This window comes from Limanda limanda, chromosome 20 (genome assembly GCF_963576545.1).
Source record: "Limanda limanda chromosome 20, fLimLim1.1, whole genome shotgun sequence".
In the NCBI taxonomy this organism is placed as follows: Eukaryota; Metazoa; Chordata; class Actinopteri; order Pleuronectiformes; family Pleuronectidae; genus Limanda; species Limanda limanda.
In genome coordinates, this window is record NC_083655.1 from 265,781 (window position 1) to 292,500 (window position 26,720).

The 26,720-nt window shown below is 43.2% G+C and overlaps 3 protein-coding genes across 6 annotated transcripts in view; all 3 read left to right on the forward strand.

The window, feature by feature from the left end:
* The first annotated feature begins 3,834 nt into the window (after window positions 1-3,834).
* On the forward strand, window positions 3,835-5,749 carry LOC133027132 (gamma-crystallin N-B). Its single transcript, XM_061094156.1, has 5 exons — window positions 3,835-3,855; window positions 4,159-4,250; window positions 4,457-4,613; window positions 5,173-5,318; window positions 5,570-5,749. Exons 1-5 carry the CDS (start codon window positions 3,835-3,837, stop codon window positions 5,703-5,705), a joined length of 552 nt encoding a protein of 183 aa, XP_060950139.1. The 3' UTR covers window positions 5,706-5,749.
* Window positions 5,750-15,678: 9,929 nt separating this feature from the next.
* nub1 (negative regulator of ubiquitin-like proteins 1) lies at window positions 15,679-24,383 on the forward strand. Of its 3 annotated transcripts, none has more exons than XM_061093497.1 (15): window positions 15,679-15,839; window positions 17,574-17,698; window positions 18,011-18,181; window positions 18,440-18,498; window positions 18,596-18,660; window positions 18,827-18,994; window positions 19,972-20,060; window positions 21,277-21,383; window positions 21,803-21,989; window positions 22,318-22,425; window positions 22,519-22,671; window positions 22,778-22,924; window positions 23,085-23,168; window positions 23,578-23,773; window positions 23,875-24,383. In XM_061093497.1, the coding sequence occupies exons 2-15, from the start codon at window positions 17,579-17,581 to the stop codon at window positions 24,027-24,029; spliced, it is 1,809 nt and encodes a 602-aa protein (XP_060949480.1). In that variant the 5' UTR covers window positions 15,679-15,839; window positions 17,574-17,578; the 3' UTR covers window positions 24,030-24,383. The 3 variants fall into 3 exon arrangements, with proteins under 3 accessions (XP_060949480.1, XP_060949479.1, XP_060949482.1); XM_061093496.1 differs by lacking the exon at window positions 15,679-15,839 and adding an exon at window positions 15,885-16,138; XM_061093499.1 differs by lacking the exon at window positions 15,679-15,839 and adding an exon at window positions 15,885-16,138 and having other exon boundaries at window positions 18,014-18,181.
* An 812-nt stretch (window positions 24,384-25,195) lies between these two features.
* The window catches only part of xylb (xylulokinase homolog (H. influenzae)), a 9,501-nt gene continuing 7,976 nt past the window's right edge, over window positions 25,196-26,720 (forward strand). For both annotated transcript variants that reach the window (XM_061093500.1, XM_061093501.1), the window contains exons 1-2: window positions 25,196-25,353; window positions 26,673-26,720. The exon at window positions 26,673-26,720 is cut by the window's right edge and continues 35 nt beyond it. In XM_061093500.1, the coding sequence (XP_060949483.1) occupies window positions 25,204-25,353; window positions 26,673-26,720 (198 nt within the window). In that variant the 5' untranslated portion in view covers window positions 25,196-25,203. The remainder of the gene's footprint in view (window positions 25,354-26,672) is intronic.

A 26,720-nucleotide genomic window follows, 5' to 3' on the forward strand; every position in this document is an offset into this window, starting at 1 on the left:
AGGAGCAGTGAGGAGCAGTGAGAAGCAGTGAGAAGCAGTGAGGAGCAGAGAGGAGCAGTGAGGAGCAGTGAGGAGCAGTGAGGAGAAGTGAGGAGCAGTGAGGAGCAGTGAGGAGCAGTGAGGAGCAGTGGTGTACAAAGTACTTGGAAGCCATATGTTAGCAGGTATGCTTATAACTTCTCTCTACCAGCGGAATAATGATCCTAACTGATAAACAGACGTGCGTTTCTTTAGTCGTCCATCGAGTGGCGCTGTTTATTGCAGAGGTGTTCACAACGTACTGCTCTCCGGGAGAGTCAGGTAACAGAGAGAAGGAAGAAGGTAACACCCCCCTTATAAGATGGTGATGTCATCAGTCACAGGTGACTCCATGTCATATGAGGCGCAACAGCGCCTCCTCCTGGACAAACACAGTTGCATGCATACATTCACTTATTCACTCTCAACACCATACTTGAGTAAAAGTACAGATATCTTACTTGAAAGTGACTCCGGTAAAAGTAAAAGTCACCCGGCAGAAAATGACTTGAGTAAAAGTCTTAGAGTCGCTCATATTAAATGTACTTAAGTATCAAAAGTATCTGGTGTTGAAATGTACTTAAGTATCAAAAGTAAAAGTACAAGTACCAAAATTAAAAATGCTAAGTGCTTTTTATAGTAGGTCTATAGAGACACAAAACAACCCAAAAGTGTTCTCTTCAGGATTTATTTCAACTGACTGAAAAACACTAAATCTATAATGTATAATTTTACAAATTTTGAACCCGAGATGCTGAGGTTAAAATAGTATTGGACAAGTGCATCTGAACTTCTAGAGACAACAAAGAATCAACACAACAGAATAAACAAGTTCCTCATGAGTCTACCTAAGAACATTAATAAACCACAGTATAACAACTAAAACATTCTGTAAATATCACTAAAAATGGACCTTTCATCAGCAGCAGGAGTGATACACAATGGCCCTTATGATGACTCAGCAAAGGGAAACTAGGCACACACAATAAGATGGTTTCTCTTTTGTTAACAGCCTGGACACATGCAAGTCCAGAGAAGCACAAAACACTGGACTCAGTCTCGTTCTGCTGCCAAATTTCAGACTGAACAAAGAAATAAATAATTGAAGACCAATGTTTTTTTGAATGCTAAACTACATCTACAAAATACATCCAATTGAATATCTTAAGATGCCAATTGGTTACAGTCTTTTGTTGACTTTATTTTGAAGTTTATAAATGATCAGTGTCTTGCTTGACGGCACTTCAACACGAACCAGGATTGCTCAACCCTGGAAAGTACCAACTATAAAATACAATTTCTAAAATGTCTTGGACTGCAAAGCAGCACTGAGCAGGAGAGCACATGTGTCCCTGGCCATGTGTTCTGTCCTCTCCCCCGACCCGCCCTTCTCCGTGTCTCCACCTGATGTACCCGCACTTTTCTTTAATTTGTCATTTTTCTTTCCAAAGTTCGCACCTGATCCCCCCCCTCATCACCAAACCAGTGTTTACAGCGGCCTACAGTCAGCAGCTGCTCGTCGGTTTGTCGGTTTATGAACCTTTTGTGTCTATAAGCTGTATTGTGTAACTGCCTGGATGTTTACCTGCCGCCAGCTTGTCCTCTCATCTACATGTAGCCTGTTTATTTATCATTAGACTATCTTCACTGAATGGGCCTGCGGTTGTGTTTGCATTTGTTTCCAGCAGGGTGACAATACACCTGTAGGGTATCTCGCCTGTAGGGACGACAAAGTGAAGACACAACCCTGCTTGAAGTTGTACACATTAGCCAGTTGGTACAATACACATATAAAGACTCAACAGCTTCTAAGTTGTGTTGAGTCAGCACAAAGGGCGACTAAGGATTGGAATTGGCAATATATAGATATATAATATCTTTGCAAAAATTATATTGGCATTATAGTGAGTGGAAAACTGGGCCTGATTACCCAGGGTTCCATTTGGCGAGGTCCACTAAAAAAACTGAATTGTGTGCGTGAATATGCAGTAGTCCACGACAGAGTGTTTGTTTTTGGTTGTGTTGGCTGAAAGTTGTTTGTGCGTTTGCTTATATAATTGGTTGTGTTGTTTGTTTTTCCATCTCGACTTGTTTTAAATCTGTTTGTTTTGTTTTCATGGACGTGTAAGACTGAGTAGACACGGCCAACCAATGATAGTCTATTTAAAAACAGTTTTTGTTTATACCAACTACTTCAAATATTTTCTTTAAGAAAAGTTAACCACTTGCTGCTTTGAGTTATGTATTTATGTGCAGATGTTGACACGAAGCAGGAAAGGGAAAACGAATGTGAATCGAAAAAGGAATACCTTCAAAAAATGATGTAAAGTCACCTAATAAAAGCCCTCAAAAAGCCAATTCATTTGCCTGAATAATAATCCTTAGTACAGATATGTGAAAAATCTATTTAAGTACAGTAACAAAGTATTTCTACCTCGATACTTCCCACCACTGGTGAGGAGCTAGGAAAGGAGCTAGGAAAGGAGCTAGGAAAGGAGTTAGGAAAGGAGTTGTTTTCTTCCATCTTCAGTTAAAAACAATGTTTTATGATTGAGCAAATTAAAATTATTAAAACTCACATGCTCAGGTATTTAACTGCTGACCAATGTCTGTCTGCCTGCCTGTGTGTGTGTGTGTGTGTGTCTGTGTGTGTGTGTGTGTGTGTGTCTGTCTGGAGAAGGGGACCCAGGAGCCTTGAGGGAGGAAGATGACCAGGTTCAGACCAGGTTCTGCTGCTGCTCCTCCTGCTGACTCCTCCTGCTGCTCCTCCTGCTGACTCCTCCTGCTGACTCCTCCTGCTGCTCCTCCTGCTGACTCCTCCTGCTGACTCCTCCTGCTGACTCCTCCTGCTGACTCCTCCTGCTGACTCCTCCTGCTGCTCCTCCTGCTGACTCCTCCTGCTGACTCCTCCTGCTGCTCCTCCTGCTGACTCCTCCTGCTGCTCCTCCTGCTGACTCCTCCTGCTGACTCCTCCTGCTGACTCCTCCTGCTGACTCCTCCTGCTGCTCCTCCTGCTGCTCCTCCTGCTGACTCCTCCTGCTGACTCCTCCTGCTGCTGCTCCTCCTGCTGACTCCTCCTGCTGCTCCTCCTGCTGACTCCTCCTGCTGACTCCTCCTGCTGCTCCTCCTGCTGCTCCTCCTGCTGCTCCTCCTGCTGACTCCTCCTGCTGCTCCTCCTGCTGACTCCTCCTGCTGACTCCTCCTGCTGACTCCTCCTGCTGCTCCTCCTCACAAGGAGGTGGGACGAGAGCAGGGAGACCCGGGTCCCAAGGACGGAGACAAGGATCTGGTTCGACTCTGGTTTAAAACACAAACTGAACATTGAACTGTTCTTGTTTAATGTCACAACACAAATAAACTTAATTCAAGTTTATTTTCTATTTGTAGCAGCAGAGTTCAAATGTGAGTCTATAGAAACAGGCTTTGTGTAATATCACTGACCCTGCAAAGCTATTGAGACACACACACAGACACACACGTACACACAGACACATACACGCACATTCAAACAGACACACACACTCACACAAACACACCCGCAAACAAAAACATACACACACAAAAAACACACACACACAATGACACGTGCACACACAAAGCAGAATCAGCAGACACATGAGGATGAAGAGAAAACGTCGACGCAGCACAAACCTTTAAATCTCGTCTTTTGTCCTCAGGGTCTGGACCTGGCCCCTCGCTCGCCCCTCGCTCGCCCCTCGCTCACCCCCTGCTGTATATATTGGGCTGTCCAACTTTCTCTCTGTGACACTGTGTGTGTGCTTGTGTCTCAGGTTGGACGACATCCAGTGAACAAACATGTCGCAGTATTCTGGAAAGGTGAGCATGAGGAATCTCACACAGGAAACTGAAAAGTTTTCTTTTAGTGAAATATTTTGACAGTATTTTATTTCACAGTATTTTATTTCTCTTGTTCATTTTAAATCAATGAGTTGAATTTGTAATGAAGTTTGACTGATGCTCCATCTCATGTTTTTAAAAGATGAATGTGAAATCTTCTCTACAGATAAAACAGACGATGATTTTAAAACGTGTCCAACATCCCATCGTTCCTCAGGGGCGTGTCGGCTCACTGTGACATCACCACTGAGGGCGTGGTTATAATTACTGTTTGTTTTTCAGATCACCTTCTACGAGGGGAAGTGCTTCACCGGCAGGAAGCTGGAGGTCAGAGGCGACTGTGATAACTTCCAGGACCGTGGCTTCATGAACAGGTGACTTCAAAAAGAAAGATTTCACCTTTATGTTGTCATGAGTGGACATACATTCTCATGTTATAACATACGGAGGGGGCGGAGTTACGTGAGCAACATTTTCCTACAGTTCACATGTAGAACGTGTTCCTGTCGTTGGTGGGTGTGTCACAGGTGTGTATAAACACGCCCCGAGAAGAAGCATCACCTGACTCTTGTGTTTTCAGGGTGAACTCCATCCGAGTGGAGAGCGGCGCCTGGATCTGCTTCGACCACCCGGACTTTAAGGGCCAGCAGTACATCCTGGAGCACGGAGAGTACCCAGAGTTCCAGAGGTGGAACTCCCACAACGACCACATGGGATCCTGCAAACCCATCCGCATGGTACACGCCTCTGACAGCGTTCCTGCAGTCTTTATGTCATGTCATGTCATTTAGCCGCCGCTGTTATGCCAAGCCATCATGCGTCCTGCATCTTGCCCGAGGGGTTTTGGCACGGGCTGGAATCGGAGCAGCGACACCTTCTGGTGGGAGGACGAGCATGCAGCCACAGCCTTTAATATGATGGAATCCATCAGGTCCCAGATTCTCCTGAAATAATCCTGCTCCTCAGAGGATGAGAAGAAGATTTAGTTTATTACTAAATCTTTTCTCTTCAGTCAACTGATCACAAATCATATTTTAAATGGTGGATGGAAACACACCTATTTCAATTTTAAAATAGTAAACAATAAAACGGTTTTCCAAAAGGATTTGCTGAAAACAAAATAGGACACATTTCAAGTGACTTTGCGTCGGAAGGTTTTCTGATCAGAATGAATGTCCGGTATCAGAGAGCGTTCGGCGGTGTCTCACTTCCTGTTCCTCACTTCCTGTTCCTCACTTCCTGTTCCTCACTTCCTGTTCCTCACTTCCTGTTCCTCACTTCCTGTTCCTCCCTCAGCACGGAGAGCACTATCGCATCGAGCTGTTCGAGGGCTGCAACTTCTCCGGTCAGTGCGTGGAGATCTGCGACGACTGCCCCTTCCTGCAGAGCCGCGGCCTCGCCAAGACCTGCATCAACTCCGTCAAGGTCTACGGAGACGGAGCGTGAGTTCAGCCCCTGTCTGTGTGTGTGTCTGTGTGTGTGTCTGTGTGTGTGTCTGTGTGTGTGTCTGTGTGTGTCTGTGTGTGTGTCTGTGTGTGTGTCTGTGTGTGTCTGTGTGTGTGTCTGTGTGTGTGTCTGTGTGTGTCTGTGTGTGTGTCTGTTTGTGTCTCTGTGCGTGTGTGTGTGTGAACAACGCTGGACTCGGCTCAGTCATCCATTACTTCTACATATCGATGTGGTTTTCTGTCTGCAGCTGGGTGATGTACGAGGAGCCCAACTTCCGTGGGCGTATGTACATCGTGGAGCGCGGCGACTACAACAGCCACAACGAGTGGCAGGCGCAGAACGCCAACGTGCAGTCCATCCGCAGGGTCGTCAACTACTTCTAAGCCCCGCCCCCCGAGAGCAGCCACTGACGTCATCGTGTACAAAAATAAACCAGACTGAACCAAGAAAAGAGATTTTTTATCAAACGCTGTTTCACTCTGGTTTTATGTCCCACTGATGATTTATACTGGGTATTAACTGGGTATAAACTGGGTATTAACTGGATATTAACTGGGTATTAACTGGATATTTACTGGGTATAATATGGATATTAACTAGATATTAACTGGGTATAAACTGGATATTAACTGGGTATGAACTGGATATTAACTGGGTATAAACTGGATATTAACTGGGTATTAACTGGATATGAACTGGATATAAACTGGGTATATACTGGATATTAACTGGGTATTAACTGGATATTTACTGGGTATAATATGGATATTAACTAGATATTAACTGGGTATAAACTGGATATTAACTGGGTATGAACTGGATATTAACTGGATATAAACTGGGTATTAACTGGGTATGAACTGGGTATTAACTGGGTATTAACTGGATATGAACTGGGTATAAACTGGGTATTAACTGGGTATAAACTGGGTATAAACTGGATATTAACTAGGTATAATATGGATATTAACTAGATATTAACTGGGTATAAACTGGGTATTAACTGGGTATTAACTGGGTATAAACTGGGTATATACTGGGTATAAACTGGGTATTAACTGGGTATAAACTGGGTATATACTGGATATTAACTAGGTATAATATGGATATTAACTAGATATTAACTGGGTATTAACTGGGTATAAACTGGGTATAAACTGGGTATAAACTGGGTATTAACTGGGTATTAACTGGGTATTAACTGGATATTAACTAGGTATAATATGGATATTAACTAGATATTAACTGGGTATAAACTGGGTATTAACTGGACATGAACTAATTATACCCAGTTAATATCCAGAAACTGGGTATAAACTGGGTATATACTGGATATTAACTGGGTATAAACTGGATATTAACTGGGTATAAACTGGATATTAACTGGGTATTTACTGGGTATAAACTGGATATGAACTGGGTATTAACTGGGTATAAACTGGATATAAACTGGGTATAAACTGGGTATGAACTGGATATAAACTGGGTATAAACTGGGTATTAACTGGATATGAACTGGATATAAACTGGGTATATACTGGATATTAACTGGGTATTAACTGGATATTAACTGGGTATAAACTGGGTATAAACTGGATATTAACTGGACATGAACTGGGTATAAACTGGATATTAACTGGACATGAACTGGGTATAAACTGGATATTAACTGGGTATGAACTGGATATTAACTGGGTATAAACTGGATATTAACTGGGTATTAACTGGATATTAACTGGGTATAAACTGGGTATATACTGGATATTAACTGGGTATAAACTGGATATTAACTGGGTATAAACTGGATATTAACTAGATATTAACTGGGTATAAACTGGGTATAAACTGGATATTAACTGGACATGAACTGGGTATAAACTGGATATTAACTGGGTATGACACTGGGTATAAACTGGGTATATACTGGATATTAACTGGGTATTAACTGGATATTAACTGGGTATAAACTGGGTATATACTGGATATTAACTGGGTATAAACTGGATATTAACTGGGTATAAACTGGATATTAACTAGATATTAACTGGGTATAAACTGGGTATAAACTCGATATTAACTGGACATGAACTGGGTATAAACTGGATATTAACTGGGTATGACACTGGGTATAAACTGGGTGTATACTGGATATTAACTGGGTATTAACTGGATATTAACTGGGTATAAACTGGGTATATACTGGATATTAACTGGGTATAAACTGGATATTAACTGGGTATAAACTGGATATTAACTGGGTATTTACTGGGTATAAACTGGATATGAACTGGGTATTAACTGGGTATAAACTGGATATAAACTGGGTATAAACTGGGTATGAACTGGATATAAACTGGGTATAAACTGGGTATTAACTGGATATGAACTGGATATAAACTGGGTATATACTGGATATTAACTGGGTATTAACTGGATATTAACTGGGTATAAACTGGGTATATACTGGATATTAACTGGACATGAACTGGGTATAAACTGGATATTAACTGGACATGAACTGGGTATAAACTGGATATTAACTGGGTATGAACTGGATATTAACTGGGTATAAACTGGATATTAACTGGGTATTAACTGGATATTAACTGGGTATATACTGGATATTAACTAGATATTAACTGGGTATAAACTGGGTATAAACTGGATATTAACTGGACATGAACTGGGTATAAACTGGATATTAACTGGGTATGACACTGGGTATAAACTGGGTATATACTGGATATTAACTGGGTATTAACTGGATATTAACTGGGTATAAACTGGGTATATACTGGATATTAACTGGGTATTAACTGGATATTAACTGGGTATAAACTGGGTATAAACTGGACATTAACTGGACATGAACTGGGTATAAACTGGATATTAACTGGGTATGAACTGGATATTAACTGGGTATATACTGGATATTAACTGGGTATTAACTGGATATTAACTGGGTATAAACTGGGTATATACTGGATATTAACTGGACATGAACTGGGTATAAACTGGATATTAACTGGACATGAACTGGGTATAAACTGGATATTAACTGGGTATGAACTGGATATTAACTGGGTATAAACTGGATATTAACTGGGTATTAACTGGATATTAACTGGGTATATACTGGATATTAACTAGATATTAACTGGGTATAAACTGGGTATTAACTGGATATGAACTGGATATAAACTGGGTATATACTGGATATTAACTGGGTATTAACTGGATATTAACTGGGTATAAACTGGGTATATACTGGATATTAACTGGGTATAAACTGGATATTAACTGGGTATAAACTGGATATTAACTAGATATTAACTGGGTATAAACTGGGTATAAACTGGATATTAACTGGACATGAACTGGGTATAAACTGGATATTAACTGGGTATGACACTGGGTATAAACTGGGTATATACTGGATATTAACTGGGTATTAACTGGATATTAACTGGGTATAAACTGGGTATATACTGGATATTAACTGGGTATAAACTGGATATTAACTGGGTATAAACTGGATATTAACTGGGTATTTACTGGGTATAAACTGGACATTAACTGGACATGAACTGGGTATAAACTGGATATTAACTGGGTATGAACTGGATATTAACCGGGTATAAACTGGATATTAACTGGGTATAAACTGGATATGAACTGGGTATGAACTGGGTATGAACTGGATATAAACTGGGTATTAACTAGGTATAATATGGATATTAACTAGATATTAACTGGGTATAAACTGGGTATAAACTGGATATTAACTGGGTATTAACTGGATATTAACTGGGTATAAACTGGGTATAAACTGGACATTAACTGGACATGAACTGGGTATAAACTGGATATTAACTGGGTATGAACTGGATATTAACTGGGTATAAACTGGATATTAACTGGGTATTAACTGGATATGAACTGGATATAAACTGGGTATATACTGGATATTAACTGGGTATTAACTGGATATTAACTGGGTATAAACTGGGTATATACTGGATATTAACTGGACATGAACTGGGTATAAACTGGATATTAACTGGACATGAACTGGGTATAAACTGGATATTAACTGGGTATGAACTGGATATTAACTGGGTATAAACTGGATATTAACTGGGTATTAACTGGATATTAACTGGGTATATACTGGATATTAACTAGATATTAACTGGGTATAAACTGGGTATAAACTGGATATTAACTGGACATGAACTGGGTATAAACTGGATATTAACTGGGTATGACACTGGGTATAAACTGGGTATATACTGGATATTAACTGGGTATTAACTGGATATTAACTGGGAATAAACTTGGTATATACTGGATATTAACTGGGTATAAACTGGATATTAACTGGGTATAAACTGGGTATATACTGGATATTAACTAGGTATAATATGGATATTAACTAGATATTAACTGGGTATAAACTGGGTTTAAACTGGATATTAACTGGACATGAACTGGGTATAAACTGGATATTAACTGGGTATGACACTGGGTATAAACTGGGTATATACTGGATATTAACTGGGTATTAACTGGATATTAACTGGGAATAAACTGGGTATATACTGGATATTAACTGGGTATTAACTGGATATTAACTGGGTATAAACTGGGTATATACTGGATATTAACTAGGTATAATATGGATATTAACTAGATATTAACTGGGTATAAACTGGGTTTAAACTGGATATTAACTGGACATGAACTGGGTATTAACTGGATATTAACTGGGTATGACACTGGGTATAAACTGGGTATATACTGGATATAAACTGGGTATATACTGGATATTAACTGGGTATTAACTGGATATTAACTGGGTATAAACTGGGTATATACTGGATATTAACTGGGTATAAACTGGATATTAACTGGGTATAAACTGGATATGAACTGGGTATTAACTGGGTATAAACTGGATATAAACTGGATTTAAACTGGGTATGAACTGGATATAAACTGGGTATAAACTGGGTATATACTGGATATTAACTGGGTATAAACTGGATATTAACTGGGTATAAACTGGATATTAACTAGATATTAACTGGGTATAAACTGGGTATAAACTGGATATTAACTGGACATGAACTGGGTATAAACTGGATATTAACTGGGTATGACACTGGGTATAAACTGGGTATATACTGGATATTAACTGGGTATTAACTGGATATTAACTGGGTATAAACTGGGTATATACTGGATATTAACTGGGTATAAACTGGATATTAACTGGGTATAAACTGGATATTAACTGGGTATTTACTGGGTATAAACTGGACATTAACTGGACATGAACTGGGTATAAACTGGATATTAACTGGGTATGAACTGGATATTAACCGGGTATAAACTGGATATTAACTGGGTATAAACTGGATATGAACTGGGTATGAACTGGGTATGAACTGGATATAAACTGGGTATTAACTAGGTATAATATGGATATTAACTAGATATTAACTGGGTATAAACTGGGTATAAACTGGATATTAACTGGGTATTAACTGGATATTAACTGGGTATAAACTGGGTATAAACTGGACATTAACTGGACATGAACTGGGTATAAACTGGATATTAACTGGGTATGAACTGGATATTAACTGGGTATAAACTGGATATTAACTGGGTATTAACTGGATATGAACTGGATATAAACTGGGTATATACTGGATATTAACTGGGTATTAACTGGATATTAACTGGGTATAAACTGGGTATATACTGGATATTAACTGGACATGAACTGGGTATAAACTGGATATTAACTGGACATGAACTGGGTATAAACTGGATATTAACTGGGTATGAACTGGATATTAACTGGGTATAAACTGGATATTAACTGGGTATTAACTGGATATTAACTGGGTATATACTGGATATTAACTAGATATTAACTGGGTATAAACTGGGTATAAACTGGATATTAACTGGACATGAACTGGGTATAAACTGGATATTAACTGGGTATGACACTGGGTATAAACTGGGTATATACTGGATATTAACTGGGTATTAACTGGATATTAACTGGGAATAAACTTGGTATATACTGGATATTAACTGGGTATAAACTGGATATTAACTGGGTATAAACTGGGTATATACTGGATATTAACTAGGTATAATATGGATATTAACTAGATATTAACTGGGTATAAACTGGGTTTAAACTGGATATTAACTGGACATGAACTGGGTATAAACTGGATATTAACTGGGTATGACACTGGGTATAAACTGGGTATATACTGGATATTAACTGGGTATTAACTGGATATTAACTGGGAATAAACTGGGTATATACTGGATATTAACTGGGTATTAACTGGATATTAACTGGGTATAAACTGGGTATATACTGGATATTAACTAGGTATAATATGGATATTAACTAGATATTAACTGGGTATAAACTGGGTTTAAACTGGATATTAACTGGACATGAACTGGGTATTAACTGGATATTAACTGGGTATGACACTGGGTATAAACTGGGTATATACTGGATATAAACTGGGTATATACTGGATATTAACTGGGTATTAACTGGATATTAACTGGGTATAAACTGGGTATATACTGGATATTAACTGGGTATAAACTGGATATTAACTGGGTATAAACTGGATATGAACTGGGTATTAACTGGGTATAAACTGGATATAAACTGGATTTAAACTGGGTATGAACTGGATATAAACTGGGTATAAACTGGGTATGAACTGGATATGAACTGGGTATGAACTGGATATTAACTGGGTATAAACTGGATATGAACTGGGTATGAACTGGGTATGAACTGGATATAAACTGGGTATTAACTAGGTATAATATGGATATTAACTAGATATTAACTGGGTATAAACTGGGTATAAACTGGATATTAACTGGGTATTAACTGGATATTAACTGGGTATAAACTGGGTATAAACTGGACATTAACTGGACATGAACTGGGTATAAACTGGATATTAACTGGGTATGAACTGGATATTAACTGGGTATAAACTGGATATTAACTGGGTATTAACTGGATATGAACTGGATATAAACTGGGTATATACTGGATATTAACTGGGTATTAACTGGATATTAACTGGGTATAAACTGGGTATATACTGGATATTAACTGGACATGAACTGGGTATAAACTGGATATTAACTGGACATGAACTGGGTATAAACTGGATATTAACTGGGTATGAACTGGATATTAACTGGGTATAAACTGGATATTAACTGGGTATTAACTGGATATTAACTGGGTATATACTGGATATTAACTAGATATTAACTGGGTATAAACTGGGTATAAACTGGATATTAACTGGACATGAACTGGGTATAAACTGGATATTAACTGGGTATGACACTGGGTATAAACTGGGTATATACTGGATATTAACTGGGTATTAACTGGATATTAACTGGGAATAAACTTGGTATATACTGGATATTAACTGGGTATAAACTGGATATTAACTGGGTATAAACTGGATATTAACTGGGTATTTACTGGGTATAAACTGGACATTAACTGGACATGAACTGGGTATAAACTGGATATTAACTGGGTATGAACTGGATATTAACTGGGTATAAACTGGATATTAACTGGGTATTAACTGGATATGAACTGGATATAAACTGGGTATATACTGGATATTAACTGGGTATTAACTGGATATTAACTGGGTATAAACTGGGTATATACTGGATATTAACTGGGTATAAACTGGATATTAACTGGGTATAAACTGGATATTAACTAGATATTAACTGGGTATAAACTGGGTATAGACTGGATATTAACTGGACATGAACTGGGTATAAACTGGATATTAACTGGGTATGACACTGGGTATAAACTGGGTATATACTGGATATTAACTGGGTATTAACTGGATATTAACTGGGTATAAACTGGGTATATACTGGATATTAACTGGGTATAAACTGGATATTAACTGGGTATAAACTGGATATTAACTGGGTATTTACTGGGTATAAACTGGACATTAACTGGACATGAACTGGATATAAACTGGATATTAACTGGGTATGAACTGGATATTAACTGGGTATAAACTGGATATTAACTGGGTATTAACTGGATATGAACTGGATATAAACTGGGTATATACTGGATATTAACTGGGTATTAACTGGATATTAACTGGGTATAAACTGGGTATATACTGGATATTAACTAGGTATAATATGGATATTAACTAGATATTAACTGGGTATAAACTGGGTTTAAACTGGATATTAACTGGACATGAACTGGGTATTAACTGGATATTAACTGGGTATGACACTGGGTATAAACTGGGTATATACTGGATATAAACTGGGTATATACTGGATATTAACTGGGTATTAACTGGATATTAACTGGGTATAAACTGGGTATATACTGGATATTAACTGGGTATAAACTGGATATTAACTGGGTATAAACTGGATATGAACTGGGTATTAACTGGGTATAAACTGGATATAAACTGGATTTAAACTGGGTATGAACTGGATATAAACTGGGTATAAACTGGGTATGAACTGGATATGAACTGGGTATGAACTGGATATTAACTGGGTATAAACTGGATATGAACTGGGTATGAACTGGGTATGAACTGGATATAAACTGGGTATTAACTAGGTATAATATGGATATTAACTAGATATTAACTGGGTATAAACTGGGTATAAACTGGATATTAACTGGGTATAAACTGGATATTAACTGGGTATAAACTGGATATTAACTGGGTATTAACTGGGTATAAACTGGGTATAAACTGGGTATAAACTGGGTATGAACTGGATATTAACTGGGTATAAACTGGATATAAACTGGGTATAAACTGGGTATGAACTGGATATGAACTGGGTATAAACTGGATATTAACTGGGTATTAACTGGATATAAACTGGGTATTAACTGGGTATTAACTGGATATGAACTGGGTATGAACTGGATATTAACTGGGTATGACACTGGATATTAACTGGGTATGACACTGGGTATAAACTGGGTATATACTGGATATTAACTGGGTATTAACTGGATATTAACTGGGTATAAACTGGGTATATACTGGATATTAACTAGGTATAATATGGATATTAACTAGATATTAACTGGGTATAAACTGGGTATAAACTGGATATTAGCTGGGTATAAACTGGATATTAACTGGGTATAAACTGGGTATATACTGGATATTAACTAGGTATAATATGGATATTAACTAGATATTAAATGGTATATAATGGAAATTAACCAGATATTAACTGGGTATATACTGGATATTAACTGGGTATTGGTTGGGCATATACTGGATATTAACCAGATATCAACTTGTATATACTGGTGCCAACCTGCCCACCATCCAAGAAAGAACTGTACAGTTCCAGAGTCAGGAAACAGGCAGGAAAGATCATTGTAGACCCCTCACACCCTGGAAACAACCTGTTTCATCTCCTCCCCTCTGGGAGGCGCTACAGGTCTCTGTTCACCAAAACCTCCAGACTCAAAAACAGTTTCTTCCCCCTTTCCGTCTCACTTCTGAACAGCCAACCCACTGTGGCACTGGGCAATAACCCTGGATCTGTATAATAACCACTGTAAAATTACTCCAGGAATTATATTTTATTATAATTATATTTAATTATATTTATTTACTTCACACCTACTGTATCATACTGCTTAATATTTATCCCTGCACTTCTTTTCTTTTTTTTTCCTAGACCATGGTACTGTTTGTATTGTTTTGTTTTGTGATGTGTATTCTGTGCCAGCACACTGAGAGACACTTGTCACATTCCTTGTTTGTGTAAACTTACTGGGCCAATAAAACCTGATTCTGATATTAACTGGGTATTCTGAAATGATCCCTGTTTATTTGAAGGGCCGTACTGCCCCCCCCTCTGGGACTGAGTGGCAGGTGTTGGTCCCTAGGAGGATGTGTCAGTGGTTTACAGTGTGTCCATGTCCTCTGTCCATGTCCTCTGTGGACCTGCCTCCTGAGCCCCTCCTCTGATTGGCTGACTGCACTTTGAGTGACACGCAAACAGGCCTATCAGCGGTCTCATCCGGGTGCTTCCCCTCTGGTAAACACCACAGACTGGATGTAAACACAGATCAAAGTCAAGTGATGACGCAGCTGCAGATCAAAGTCACGTGATGACGCAGCTGCAGATCAAAGTCACGTGATGACGCAGCTGCAGATCAAAGTCACGTGATGACGCAGATGAAAGTCACGTGATGACGCAGATGCAGATGAAAGTCACGTGTTCTCAGTCGACAGGAAGTCTCGGTAAATTCCAGCAGCACAGTCAGAGTCGGAGTAACGTCCCGAGTAACGCAGACGTTACTCCGTACTGAGCACAGCGACACGTCACAAGAAATGAACATGTGGTTCTGGGATCCAATCACAAGTTGGCAGCTCTAAGTTCAGGTGTGCACTCAGATCAGATAAGCGACACACACGCACACACACACGCACACACCATGTTGATACCAGGTGTGAAGGGAACGCTTGACATATATTACGTAAGATGGATGACGAAACGCGAGACCTCCTCCTGACGTCACCACGTCGGTCCACAGTCTCGAGCTGGAGACGTGACGGTGACGGCGGCTCCTCACCACGGACTGTGGATTCATACATGCTCTATGTTCTATGTTCTATGTTCGCACAGATGTTTATGTTTTAGTTTACATCGCCAGATGTTAGCGGTCTCGTGCTGAACGGAGGTAAGTCACAGAAAAACAAACAGACGCCATCTTTGTCCGGAGCGAACAGGAACTGCGTCGTTTAGACACGAACTGCGTGTTCGTGTTGTTGTTCATGTCGTGAATCAAACGTGACGTTCACTGTCTACGTCATGAACGTCACCGTGGCTCGGTGTATTAACGTTTCTGAGCGGATGCTCCTGTGAACGTAACATTAACTCAGACCGTGAACGTCTCACGGTGCATCTGAAGCGCTGTGGTGCCTTCACGGAACATCTGTTTACAACAGTGACTCCTACATTTCCCATCATGCATCTGCCACCTTTCACCCTCTAAATAATTCTAATTTTACTCAGTAACACTCAGCTGCGTTACATTAATGAGTGTTATGGAGTATTTTTTAATTTAAAAGGCTTTGATTCGATTTGATTTGATTTATTTTATTTTAAACTGATTATTATGAATTCATTGTAAAGTTTTGACTTTTTTCATAGTTTCAGCTTCTTTAAACATCAAAGTAAAATATTAAAATGCTGATTTCTCATCAGTAAACAAGTAATGATAAAGTACTTATATTTGAATAAAGTATAATAACAACATAATAATAATGTGTGTACGATTTTACTTATGATTTTGTTTTTTCTATCATCTTTTAAAACAATACATTTTTTTTATAGTCAACATGTTTCTTTGAGTCTTTAGTCGTAGAAAAATCCAATGTTCTTCTCTGAGGAGGATTTGATCAACAACCTTCACCTCCTCTCCTCTCCTCTCCACCTCCTCTTCTCCTCCTCTCCTCCTCCTGTCCTCTCCTCTCCACCTCCTCTTCTCCTCCTCTTCTCCTCCTCTCCTCTCCTCTCCACCTCCTCTTCTCCTCCTCTCCTCTCCACCTCCTCTTCTCCTCCTCCTCTCTCCTCTCTACCTCCTCCCCTCTCCACCTCCTCTCCCCTCCTCCTCTCTTCTCCTCCTCTCCTCTCCTCTCCACCTCCTCCTCTCCTCTCCTCTCCACCTCCTCTTCTCCTCCTCCTCCTCCTCTCTCCTCTCCACCTCCTCCCCTCTCCACCTCCTCTCCTCTCCTCCTCTCTTCTCCTCCTCTCCACCTCCTCTCCACCTCCTCTCCTCTCCTCTCTTCTCCTCCACTCCACCTCCACCTCCTCTCCACCTCCTCTCCTCTCCTCCCCTCTCCACCTCCTCTCTCCTCCACTCCACCTCCACCTCCTCTCTCCTCCACTCCACCTCCTCTCCTCTCCACCTCCTCTCCACTCCACCTCCTCTCTCCTCCACTCCACCTCCTCTCCTCTCCACTCCACCTCCTCTCCACCTCCTCCCCTCTCCACCTCCTCTCCTCCTCTCTTCTCCTCCTCTCTTCTCCTCCTCTCCTCTCCACCTCCTCCCCTCTCCACCTCCTCTCCACCTCCTCTCCTCCTCCTCTCCTCTCCTGTCCTCTCCTCTGCAGACACGATGGCGGAGCAGAACACGGAGGCGAAGCTGAAGAACCTTCTGAAGCAGGAGAAGATCCAGCTGTGGAACCCTCCGTACACGGTGGAGGAGGAGGAGGAGGAGGAGCCGCAGCACCTTCAGGTCCCTGGAGACTCACAGTCACACGCTACATAAACACAGCAATTCATCCATTAAAGGAATTATTAAAAGGTATCGTTAAGAGCAACACTATTTATATAAATTCAAAGTTAATAAATATCAAAATCCTAACAGATAAAAACGGATGTTATCCATCAAAATACAATGGAAACATTGGAAGCTTTGTTATTGAAAATAAAAAAACATACATAAATAGAAAAAAACAATAAATAGAACAACAGTTAAACAATATATTATATTTTCTATATCAGAGTTGACAGTGTTATAAATGATCATGGTGATTTTTCTTTCCAGCAGGAGCTGGCGGAGCGGTTGGCCGCCCTGCTGTTCCTGCCGGTGTCGGAGGTGGGGGGGGCTCTGGAGTCCATCCGAGTGCAGGCAGTGAAGAGGAGCAGAGGGAACCAGATGTTCAGGGAGACACACGTGGCCTCACTGGAGCTGCTGCTGCCCCGGAGCAGCAGGAAGGTACCACTGGGTTCTCCAGCCTCTCAGTCAGAGAGCAGGGCCCGTTCCACATGGAGATCAGGAACTTGTGTTATAGTCTGAACAGAAACTGAGACTTTGTAAACAATGTTCTCTTCCTGATTGGTTCTTATCAGTTACAAAACTCAATCCAACACTCACAGCAGCTAAAAACTCCTTAAACCTCTTCATTCAAACATGTGAATCTTTATTGTCCAAAACACGTTCTGTAAAATGTGTGTTTGTTTTCAAAATCCAAAGTCAAAGAAGAACTACCTGGAGACAAGGCTGGACGTGTGTGTCCAGGAGGTGGTGGACAGGTACACAAACACACACACACACACACACACAAACACACACCAACACACACACACACAGTGTGAAGCTGTGCTGAGTGTGTTTGTTTCTCTGTCATAGAATCGACCAAGAGTTCGACCTCCGACACATCAAACTGATCCTGAACGGTAGAACTCTGATTCCACGTGAGTAAAGATCCATACCATCTTTCATCCCATAAAAAAAAAAAAAAAACTGTTGCACATTTCCAGCATCATCAGCAACATTACACAAATCTCTTAGATGTTGAATATTGTTGCTGAAAATATAAAAATGAGTGAAGCTCATCAATGTGTGTGTGTGTCCCGTCAGACGAGCGCCTGGACGAGCAGGGCGTGAAGAACCACAGCAAAGTGATGGTTCTGAAGGTGAGCGACACCGAGCTGAAGCAGCTGATGAGTGAAGAGGAGCAGAGGAAGAAGCAGCAGAGCGAGAACCTCCAGAGGACGCAGAAGGGCTTCCAGATCCTGTCCGAGAGAGGTGCGTCAATCTGAGAGAAGGTTCTGCTGCCTTTAATCTGAGAGAACGTTCTGCTGCCTTTAATCTGAGAGAACGTTCTGCTGCCTTTAATCTGAGAGAACGTTCTGCTGCCTTTAATCTGAGAGAACGTTCTGCTGCCTGCTGCGTTTAATCTGAGAGAAGGTTCTGCTGCGTCAATCTGAGAGAAGGTTCTGCTGCCTTTAATCTGAGAGAAGGTTCTGCTGCGTCAATCTGAGAGAAGGTTCTGCTGCCTTTAATCTGAGAGAACGTTCTGCTGCCTTTAATCTGAGAGAAGGTTCTGCTGCCTTTAATCTGAGAGAAGGTTCTGCTGAGTCAATCTGAGAGAACGTTCTGCTGCCTTTAATCTGAGAGAAGGTTCTGCTGCGTTTAATCTGAGAGAACGTTCTGCTGTCTTTAATCTGAGAGAAGGTTCTGCTGCGTTTAATCTGAGAGAACGTTCTGCTGCCTTTAATCTGAGAGAACGTTCTGCTTCCTTTAATCTGAGAGAATGTTCTGCTGCCTTTAATCTGAGAGAAGGTTCTGCTGCCTTTAATCTGAGAGAAGGTTCTGCTGCGTCAATCTGAGAGAACGTTCTGCTGCCTTTAATCTTAGAGAACGTTCTGCTGCCTTTAATCTGAGAGAAGGTTCTGCTGCGTCAATCTGAGAGAACGTTCTGCTGCCTTTAATCTGAGAGAACGTTCTGCTGCCTTTAATCTGAGAGAAGGTTCTGCTGCCTTTAATCTTAGAGAAGGTTCTGCTGCCTTTAATCTGAGAGAAGGTTCTGCTGCCTTTAATCTTAGAGAACGTTCTGCTGCCTTTAATCTGAGAGAAGGTTCTGCTGCCTTTAATCTTAGAGAACGTTCTGCTGCCTTTAATCTGAGAGAACGTTCTGCTGCCTTTAATCTGAGAGAAGGTTCTGCTATATTAAGTAAATAATCCTCTCTCTCTCTCTCCTTGATGATCCGTTCTGGTCTCAGACGGCAGCGAGGTCTCCAATGACGTTCCGTTCCTGGAGATCGCCGACCAGAAGGGAAACCCGCTGAAGATCCCGCACAAGGAGAGGAAGGTACACACTCCATACTTTACATTTCATTGAGCTGAAGCTTTTATCCAGAGTAACTTACAAGAAGTGCATCAACCATGAGGAACCAACCAGATCAACTGGGAACCAGTGAAGGGAGCGTAGGAGTGAACTCAGGTTGAAGACCAGTGGAGCTGCTGGTTCCTGGATGAGCTGCAGAGGGGGGGGGGGGGGTAGTCTAGGTGTGAGGTGACCAGAGCCTGGACCAGAGCCTGGACCAGAGCCTGGACCAGGGCCTGGACCAGGGCCTGGACCAGAACCTGGACCAGAGCCTGGACCAGAGCCTGGACCAGAGCCTGGACCAGGGCCTGGACCAGAACCTGGACCAGGGCCTGGACCACGGCCTGGACCAGAGCCTGGACCAGAACCTGGACCACGGCCTGGACCAGAGCCTGGACCAGAACCTGGACCAGGGCCTGGACCAGGGCCTGGACCAGAGCCTGGACCACACTCTGGACCAGGGCCTGGAACACACTCTGGACCAGAGCCTGGACCACACTCTGGACCAGGGCCTGGACCACACTCTGGACCAGAGCCTGGACCACACTCTGGACCAGGGCCTGGACCAGAACCTGGACCAGAACCTGGACCAGAGCCTGGACCACACTCTGGACCAGAGCCTGGACCAGAGCCTGGACCAGAGCCTGGACCACACTCTGGACCAGAGCCTGGACCACACTCTGGACCAGAGCCTGGACCAGAGCCTGGACCAGGGACTGGACCAGGGCCTGGACCAGAGCCTGGACCAGAGCCTGGACCACACTCTGGACCAGAGCCTGGACCACACTCTGGACCAGAGCCTGGACCAGATCCTTGACTAGAACCTTCTGCGTGAGAAGGAGTCCTCCTGATGTTGTGCAGCATGAATCCACAGGGACGGGTTGTTGCAGTGAGGGAGAGTTGATTGTCTCATATTCACAGTTTGTCTCATAGATATAGTTCTTAACTCGAGAGTCATAAATAAACTTTGTTCAGTGAACACACAAACACACACTTCACGTCTGTGTGTGTGTGTCTGTGTGTGTCTGTGTGTGTGTGTCTGTGTGTGTCTGTGTGTGTCTGTGTGTGTGTGTGTCTGTGTGTGTCTGTGTGTGACTGTGTGTGTCTGTGTGTGTCTGTGTGTGTGTGTCTGTGTGTGACTGTGTGTGTCTGTGTGTGTCTGTGTGTGTCTGTGTGTGTGTGTCTGTGTGTGTGTGTGCAGGCTCTGATCCTGGCCATGGGTTTCCATGAGAAAGGTCGTTCTCTGATGAAGAGGAAACAGTACGATGACGCTCTCAGTCACCTGCTGCAGGCCGACCAGCAGTTCAGGTACACCACTCTGACATCATCATCTCTGACATCATCATGTGTGACATCATCATGTGTGACATCATCATGTGTGACATCATCATGTGTGACATCGTCTGTAGAGAAGTTCTGATTGTCTGGAGGAGACGTGAGAAACAGGAAGTCTGAAGTGTTTTCAGGAGTTGAGTCTTAAACAAAACATTTCTACAAACATGAACAAATCATTTCCAAAATGTCTCTAATATTACAAAGAAGGAAAAAGGTGAGAAGCCACAGGCTCCGCCTATTCTTTCTGTGAGTGACAAACCTGACAGATGACTCTCCACATGTAGCCCCGCCCCCAACAGCTGACAAACCAATCAACAGCTCTAATAATCAGTTCAAACATTCCTCAAATCAAATGTGTGTGTGTCTGTGTGTGTGTGTGTGTGCGTGTGTAGTGTGTGCGGCTCCGCCCTCCTCAGCTCAGTGGATAACTTCGCCGTCCTCCAGCTGGACATCGTGTGGTGCTATCGAGCTCTGGAGGCGCTGGCGTGTCTGGACGACGGGCGCAGCCGCCTGCAGCGAGCGGAGGACTGCTTCCTGCAGTGCTACGGCGAGCGGCAGGAGCGCCTGCTCATGATCAAGGTGACTCGCTGAGAGACGCCGCCCTTCGGTTTGACTGGTTTGTTCCCGGTTTGAAACTGAGGCTGGTTTCTACTGCACATGAATCAAAAGCTTGTGGTTTGATCATTGGACACATCAGGGTCCACATGGACTGAATCACCTTCAGCTCCTCGGAGCAACTCCTCTTCCTCGGCAGCTCCATCACTGGCCTGCAATGAATCCTGGGATGTGTGGTCCTGAGAGGGATCTGCTCATGGAGCGTTGCTAGGGAACGAAGGGATAGCACAGTGTGGCTAGAGGAGATGATTTGTCATAGCTTGACTGTGTGTGTGTGTGTGTGTGTCGTCAGGGTAACACAGGCAGAGAGGAGGTGTTGTTTCTCCGGTTGTACCTCCTCCAGAGTCTCCTCTCCTACATCGAAGGAAACGACACTCAGGCGCGACAGCAGCTGAGCAAAGTGAGTTGAGCGTGTGATGGAGACTTGCTGAGTCACAGCCTGAGAGCTTCACAGAACATCAGAACATCCACGAGTCTGATCCTCTGTTTCCAGGTGGAGTCTCTGTTCAGTCACCTGGGTCTGGACTCAGAGAAGATGGCTCAGCTGATGGAGCTGGGCTTCTCGGAGAGAGAAGCTCGACTGGGACTCCGAGCCTGCCAGGGCGACCTGCAGGAGGCCGCCATCCACATCAGCCACCGCAGACAGGTGACCCCTGACCCTGGAGCTCACAGGTCGAGGCTTCGGGCTCTGGAGCTGGTGTGACTTTGGATCCATGATGATTCTCTTTGTTTCTAATCTGTGTGTTCCTCAGGAGCGAGAGGAGCTGAAGGAGAGGGAGAGGCAGAAGAGGAGCAGGAGGATGGAGAACATCTCCGCCCTGGCTGAGCTGGGCTACTCCCGGAGAGACGCCGCCCGGGCGCTGCAGCGCGCCGACGGAGACGTGAACAAGGCCTGTGAGGTCAGAGACTCCTCCTCTTCCTGTCTGCACTCATCTGAGCAGACCTTTTGATAACATTAATAAATGAAGGGCCGACCTGATGTGTCCTCATGGTCACATCTCACCATCATGTGTGAATGTTCTGCCTCGTGATGCTGGACTGATTCTGTTCCGCCTCCAGATCCTCCAGGACGCCAGCCAGGCTGCTCAGGCGACCAATGACAGCAGAGCGGGGGGGGCGGCGAGTCCAGAGAAGCTGGAGCAGGTTGGTCAGCTCAGTCTCCAGAAGACGTCAGTGTTTCACAGCCAATGATTCCACTGAGACACACAGGCTCCGCCCATGTTCTCTTCCTGATTGGTCCTTATCAGTCACATGACTCGACTACCAGCGTTGAATACAAAGCGTCGCTAACACTTCCTGTCAGTAGCAGCTGCACCTCGCTGTCGCTCAGAGAAGAGAATGATCACAATCTACTTCCTGTTGACATGGTGACCACATGACCAGTGTGTGTGGTCATGTGACGTGTGGACAGAGACTTGTGATCAGTGACTTCATTTCCAGCGTCTCAGTTTCTGTTCCAGAAACACAAACCTCAGAAGTGGACGTCAGACTCTAAAGTGAAGGTAGAACCATGACCTCTGACCTCTGACCTCTGACATGTGTGTCTCTGCAGTTGTTGTACTTGGGTTTCGAGAGGGACGCGTCTGAAGCAGCTCTCACTCTGACAGATGGAGACGTCCAATCAGCTGCTCAGTTTCTGCTGGACAACCAGGGTGTCCTCTCCCCCCCCTCCTCCCCCGCCACAGAGGAGCCCAGCACCTCCTCCTCCCACGCCACAGAGGAGCCCAGCACCTCCTCCAGCACCCCAGGTAAAACCAGCTGTTGGTTCAGCACTGACTTGAGTCCTGTGACCTTTGACCTCAGTGAGTTTGAATGGAACAGATCAAAGGATGATGATGTTTTGTTCCAGAGGACGAGGAGCTGGTGAGTGAGGTTCTGGAGGACCTGTCCCGTCACGAGGAGGACTACCTGGACCTGACGCTGGAGGAGGAGAGCCAGCTCATCGACACCATGAAGAGCTTCCTGAGCCGAGGGGACGCACACACAGACACACACACCCTGTGACGCACACACAGACACACACTAACAGTGTGTTTCTCCTGCTTCATTCTGACAGAGATCTGGTTTTAAGGCTCAGATCAGATTGTTGCTCCTCGTTTGATTTCATGTAAAACTTTCTGAGAGAATCACGCAAATTTATTTTAAAACTGGACAAATCTGCACTTGTTACATGAAGCAGCTTCAGGAGGAAGAAGATATTATTACTTTTTGATAAATCAAAGGATCAACTTGTGTTTTCTTTTTTAAAAATCTGCTTATTTTTAAAGAGAAAGTTCATGTTTGAGAAAGTTTGTATTTTCTGTTGAAGAAGAAGAAGCACTTTGTCTTTTATTTAAATAAAATTCATTTTCATGTTGAGTTTCTTTTTGATTGAGCCAATAAACGTTTGAATGTTATTTATATAAAGACAATAAATAACTTTATATAAAGACAATAAGTAACTGTATATAAAGACAATAAATAACTGAGGAGACGAGGAGTCCAGGAGACGAGGAGGAGACGAGGAGTCCAGGAGACGAGTAGGAGACGAGGAGTCCAGGAGACAAGGAGGAGACGAGGAGGAGACGAGTAGGAGACGAGGAGGAGACAAGTAGGAGACGGGTCAGTGATACCATGGTCATTAAACCAGGTGTTGGTACTTTCAGCAGTCTGGCCAGGTGCCAGGTCCTGCAGGAAAGTGAAATCAGCTTCTCCATAAACCTAATCAGTGAAAGGAAGCATGAAGTGCTCTAACGTGTCCTGGTAGACGGCTGCGTTGACATTGGACTTGATGAAACACAGTGGACCACAACCAGCAGATGACATGGCTCCTCCCCAAACCATCACCGACTGTGGAAGCTTCACACTGGACTTCAAGCCCCTTGGATTCTGGGCCTCTCCACTCCTCCTCCAGACTCTGGGACCTTTCCAAATGAAAGTGACTTTCATCTGAACAGAGGTCTTTGGACCACTGAGCAACAGTCCAGTCCTTTTTCTCCTTGGACCAGGTCACACGCTTCTGACCTGGTCTCTGGTTCAGGAGTGTCTGTAGCCCAGGTCCTGGATCCGTCTGTGTGTGGTGGCTCTTGATGCACTGACTCCAGCCTGAGTCAGTGCATCATCCCCTCTCTCTCTCTCTCTCCCTGCTCGGCTCTCTCTCTCTCTCCCCCCTCTCTCTCCCCACCCCCCTCTCTGTGTCATGGCGGACCCCTGGGACTCTCTCTCTCCCTCTCTCTCTCCCTGCTCGCCTCTCTCTCTCTCTCTCTCTCTCTCTCCCCCCTCTCTCTGTGTCATGGCGGACCCCTGGGACTCCCCGGTGTTCCTGGGATTTGACGTCAGTTCTCAACAGGTAAAATCTGTTTTAAAACGCGAGCTTCGTTTCGTGGCGTCTGCGCGCGCAGATGCGGAACAGGAAGTGAATCGAACCTCGATAGAAACACGTTTGTTTAATCAAACTATTTTCATTGTGATGATGAAGCTTGTTGACGTGAGCGGAGTGAAGAGCGTGTTGTTAACGGTTGTGTTTTAAATGTTTTTATATTGACTTATTTGATATTATTTAGTAAAGAGATCAGATGTGGTTCCAGTGGCTGCTCGGTACCGGTCCGGAACCGGATCCGGTCCGGACCGGTCCACATCCAGGACATGGTCACATGTTACAGCCCCCCCTCACATTGAGTTAAACACACAACCAGCTCCACGTGGACATCAGGACACAAAGTCCACACATCTTCCGCCGCAAACTAAAAACACACAACTTTACCCTGAACAAAAAATTTAAACTAACAATTTAGTAGCACTTAAATCTCACGTACTTATAGCACTTTGTAGTTTTGCTTTTTTTGAAGAAATTGTACTTTCTTGGTTCCTCTTGTTTCTCGGGGTTGATGCACTTGTTGTGAGTCGCTCTGGATAAAAGCGTCAGCTCAATGAAATGTAAAAATCAATCACAGATGTTCACAAGGATCCACTTCCTGTTCTTAACTCAACTTCCTGTTCTTAACTCAACTTCCTGTTCTTAACTCAACGAGAGTTAAACAGAAACTTAGTGATCCGTGATGAAGCTCAGTCCATGTGAGGATCCTCTACAGGACACACACAGGACACACACAGGACTCACACAGGACTCACACAGGACACACACAGGACACTCACAGGACACTCACAGGACACTCACAGGACACACACAGGACTCACACAGGACACGCACAGGACACGCACAGGACACGCACAGGACTCGCACAGGACTCGCACAGGACTCGCACAGGACACGCACAGGACACGCACAGGACACGCACAGGACTCGCACAGGACACGCACAGGACTCGCACAGGACTCGCACAGGACTCGCACAGGACACGCACAGGACACACACAGGACACACACAGGACACACACTGAACACACACAGGACACACACATGCTGATGGAACTGAACAGATCAACACAACAGGAGTTACTACATTATATATAAACGTTTATAAAACGTAGTATTTTTTTGTGGTAGTAATACAGCACAGTACAGTAGCAGCGTGAGTGGTAGTTTTCGCAGGTCAGCGCGCTAACTCAACTTAACGCTACCGTTACCGGTCTGGGGAATCCCACAGGTTCTCCTGAGTAGAACCATGTGGAACCAGCAGAACCTGAAGGTGTGTGTTGGTCACTGTAGGTGAAGGTGGTGGCCATCGATGGACGTCTGGACGTTCTTCATCAGAGC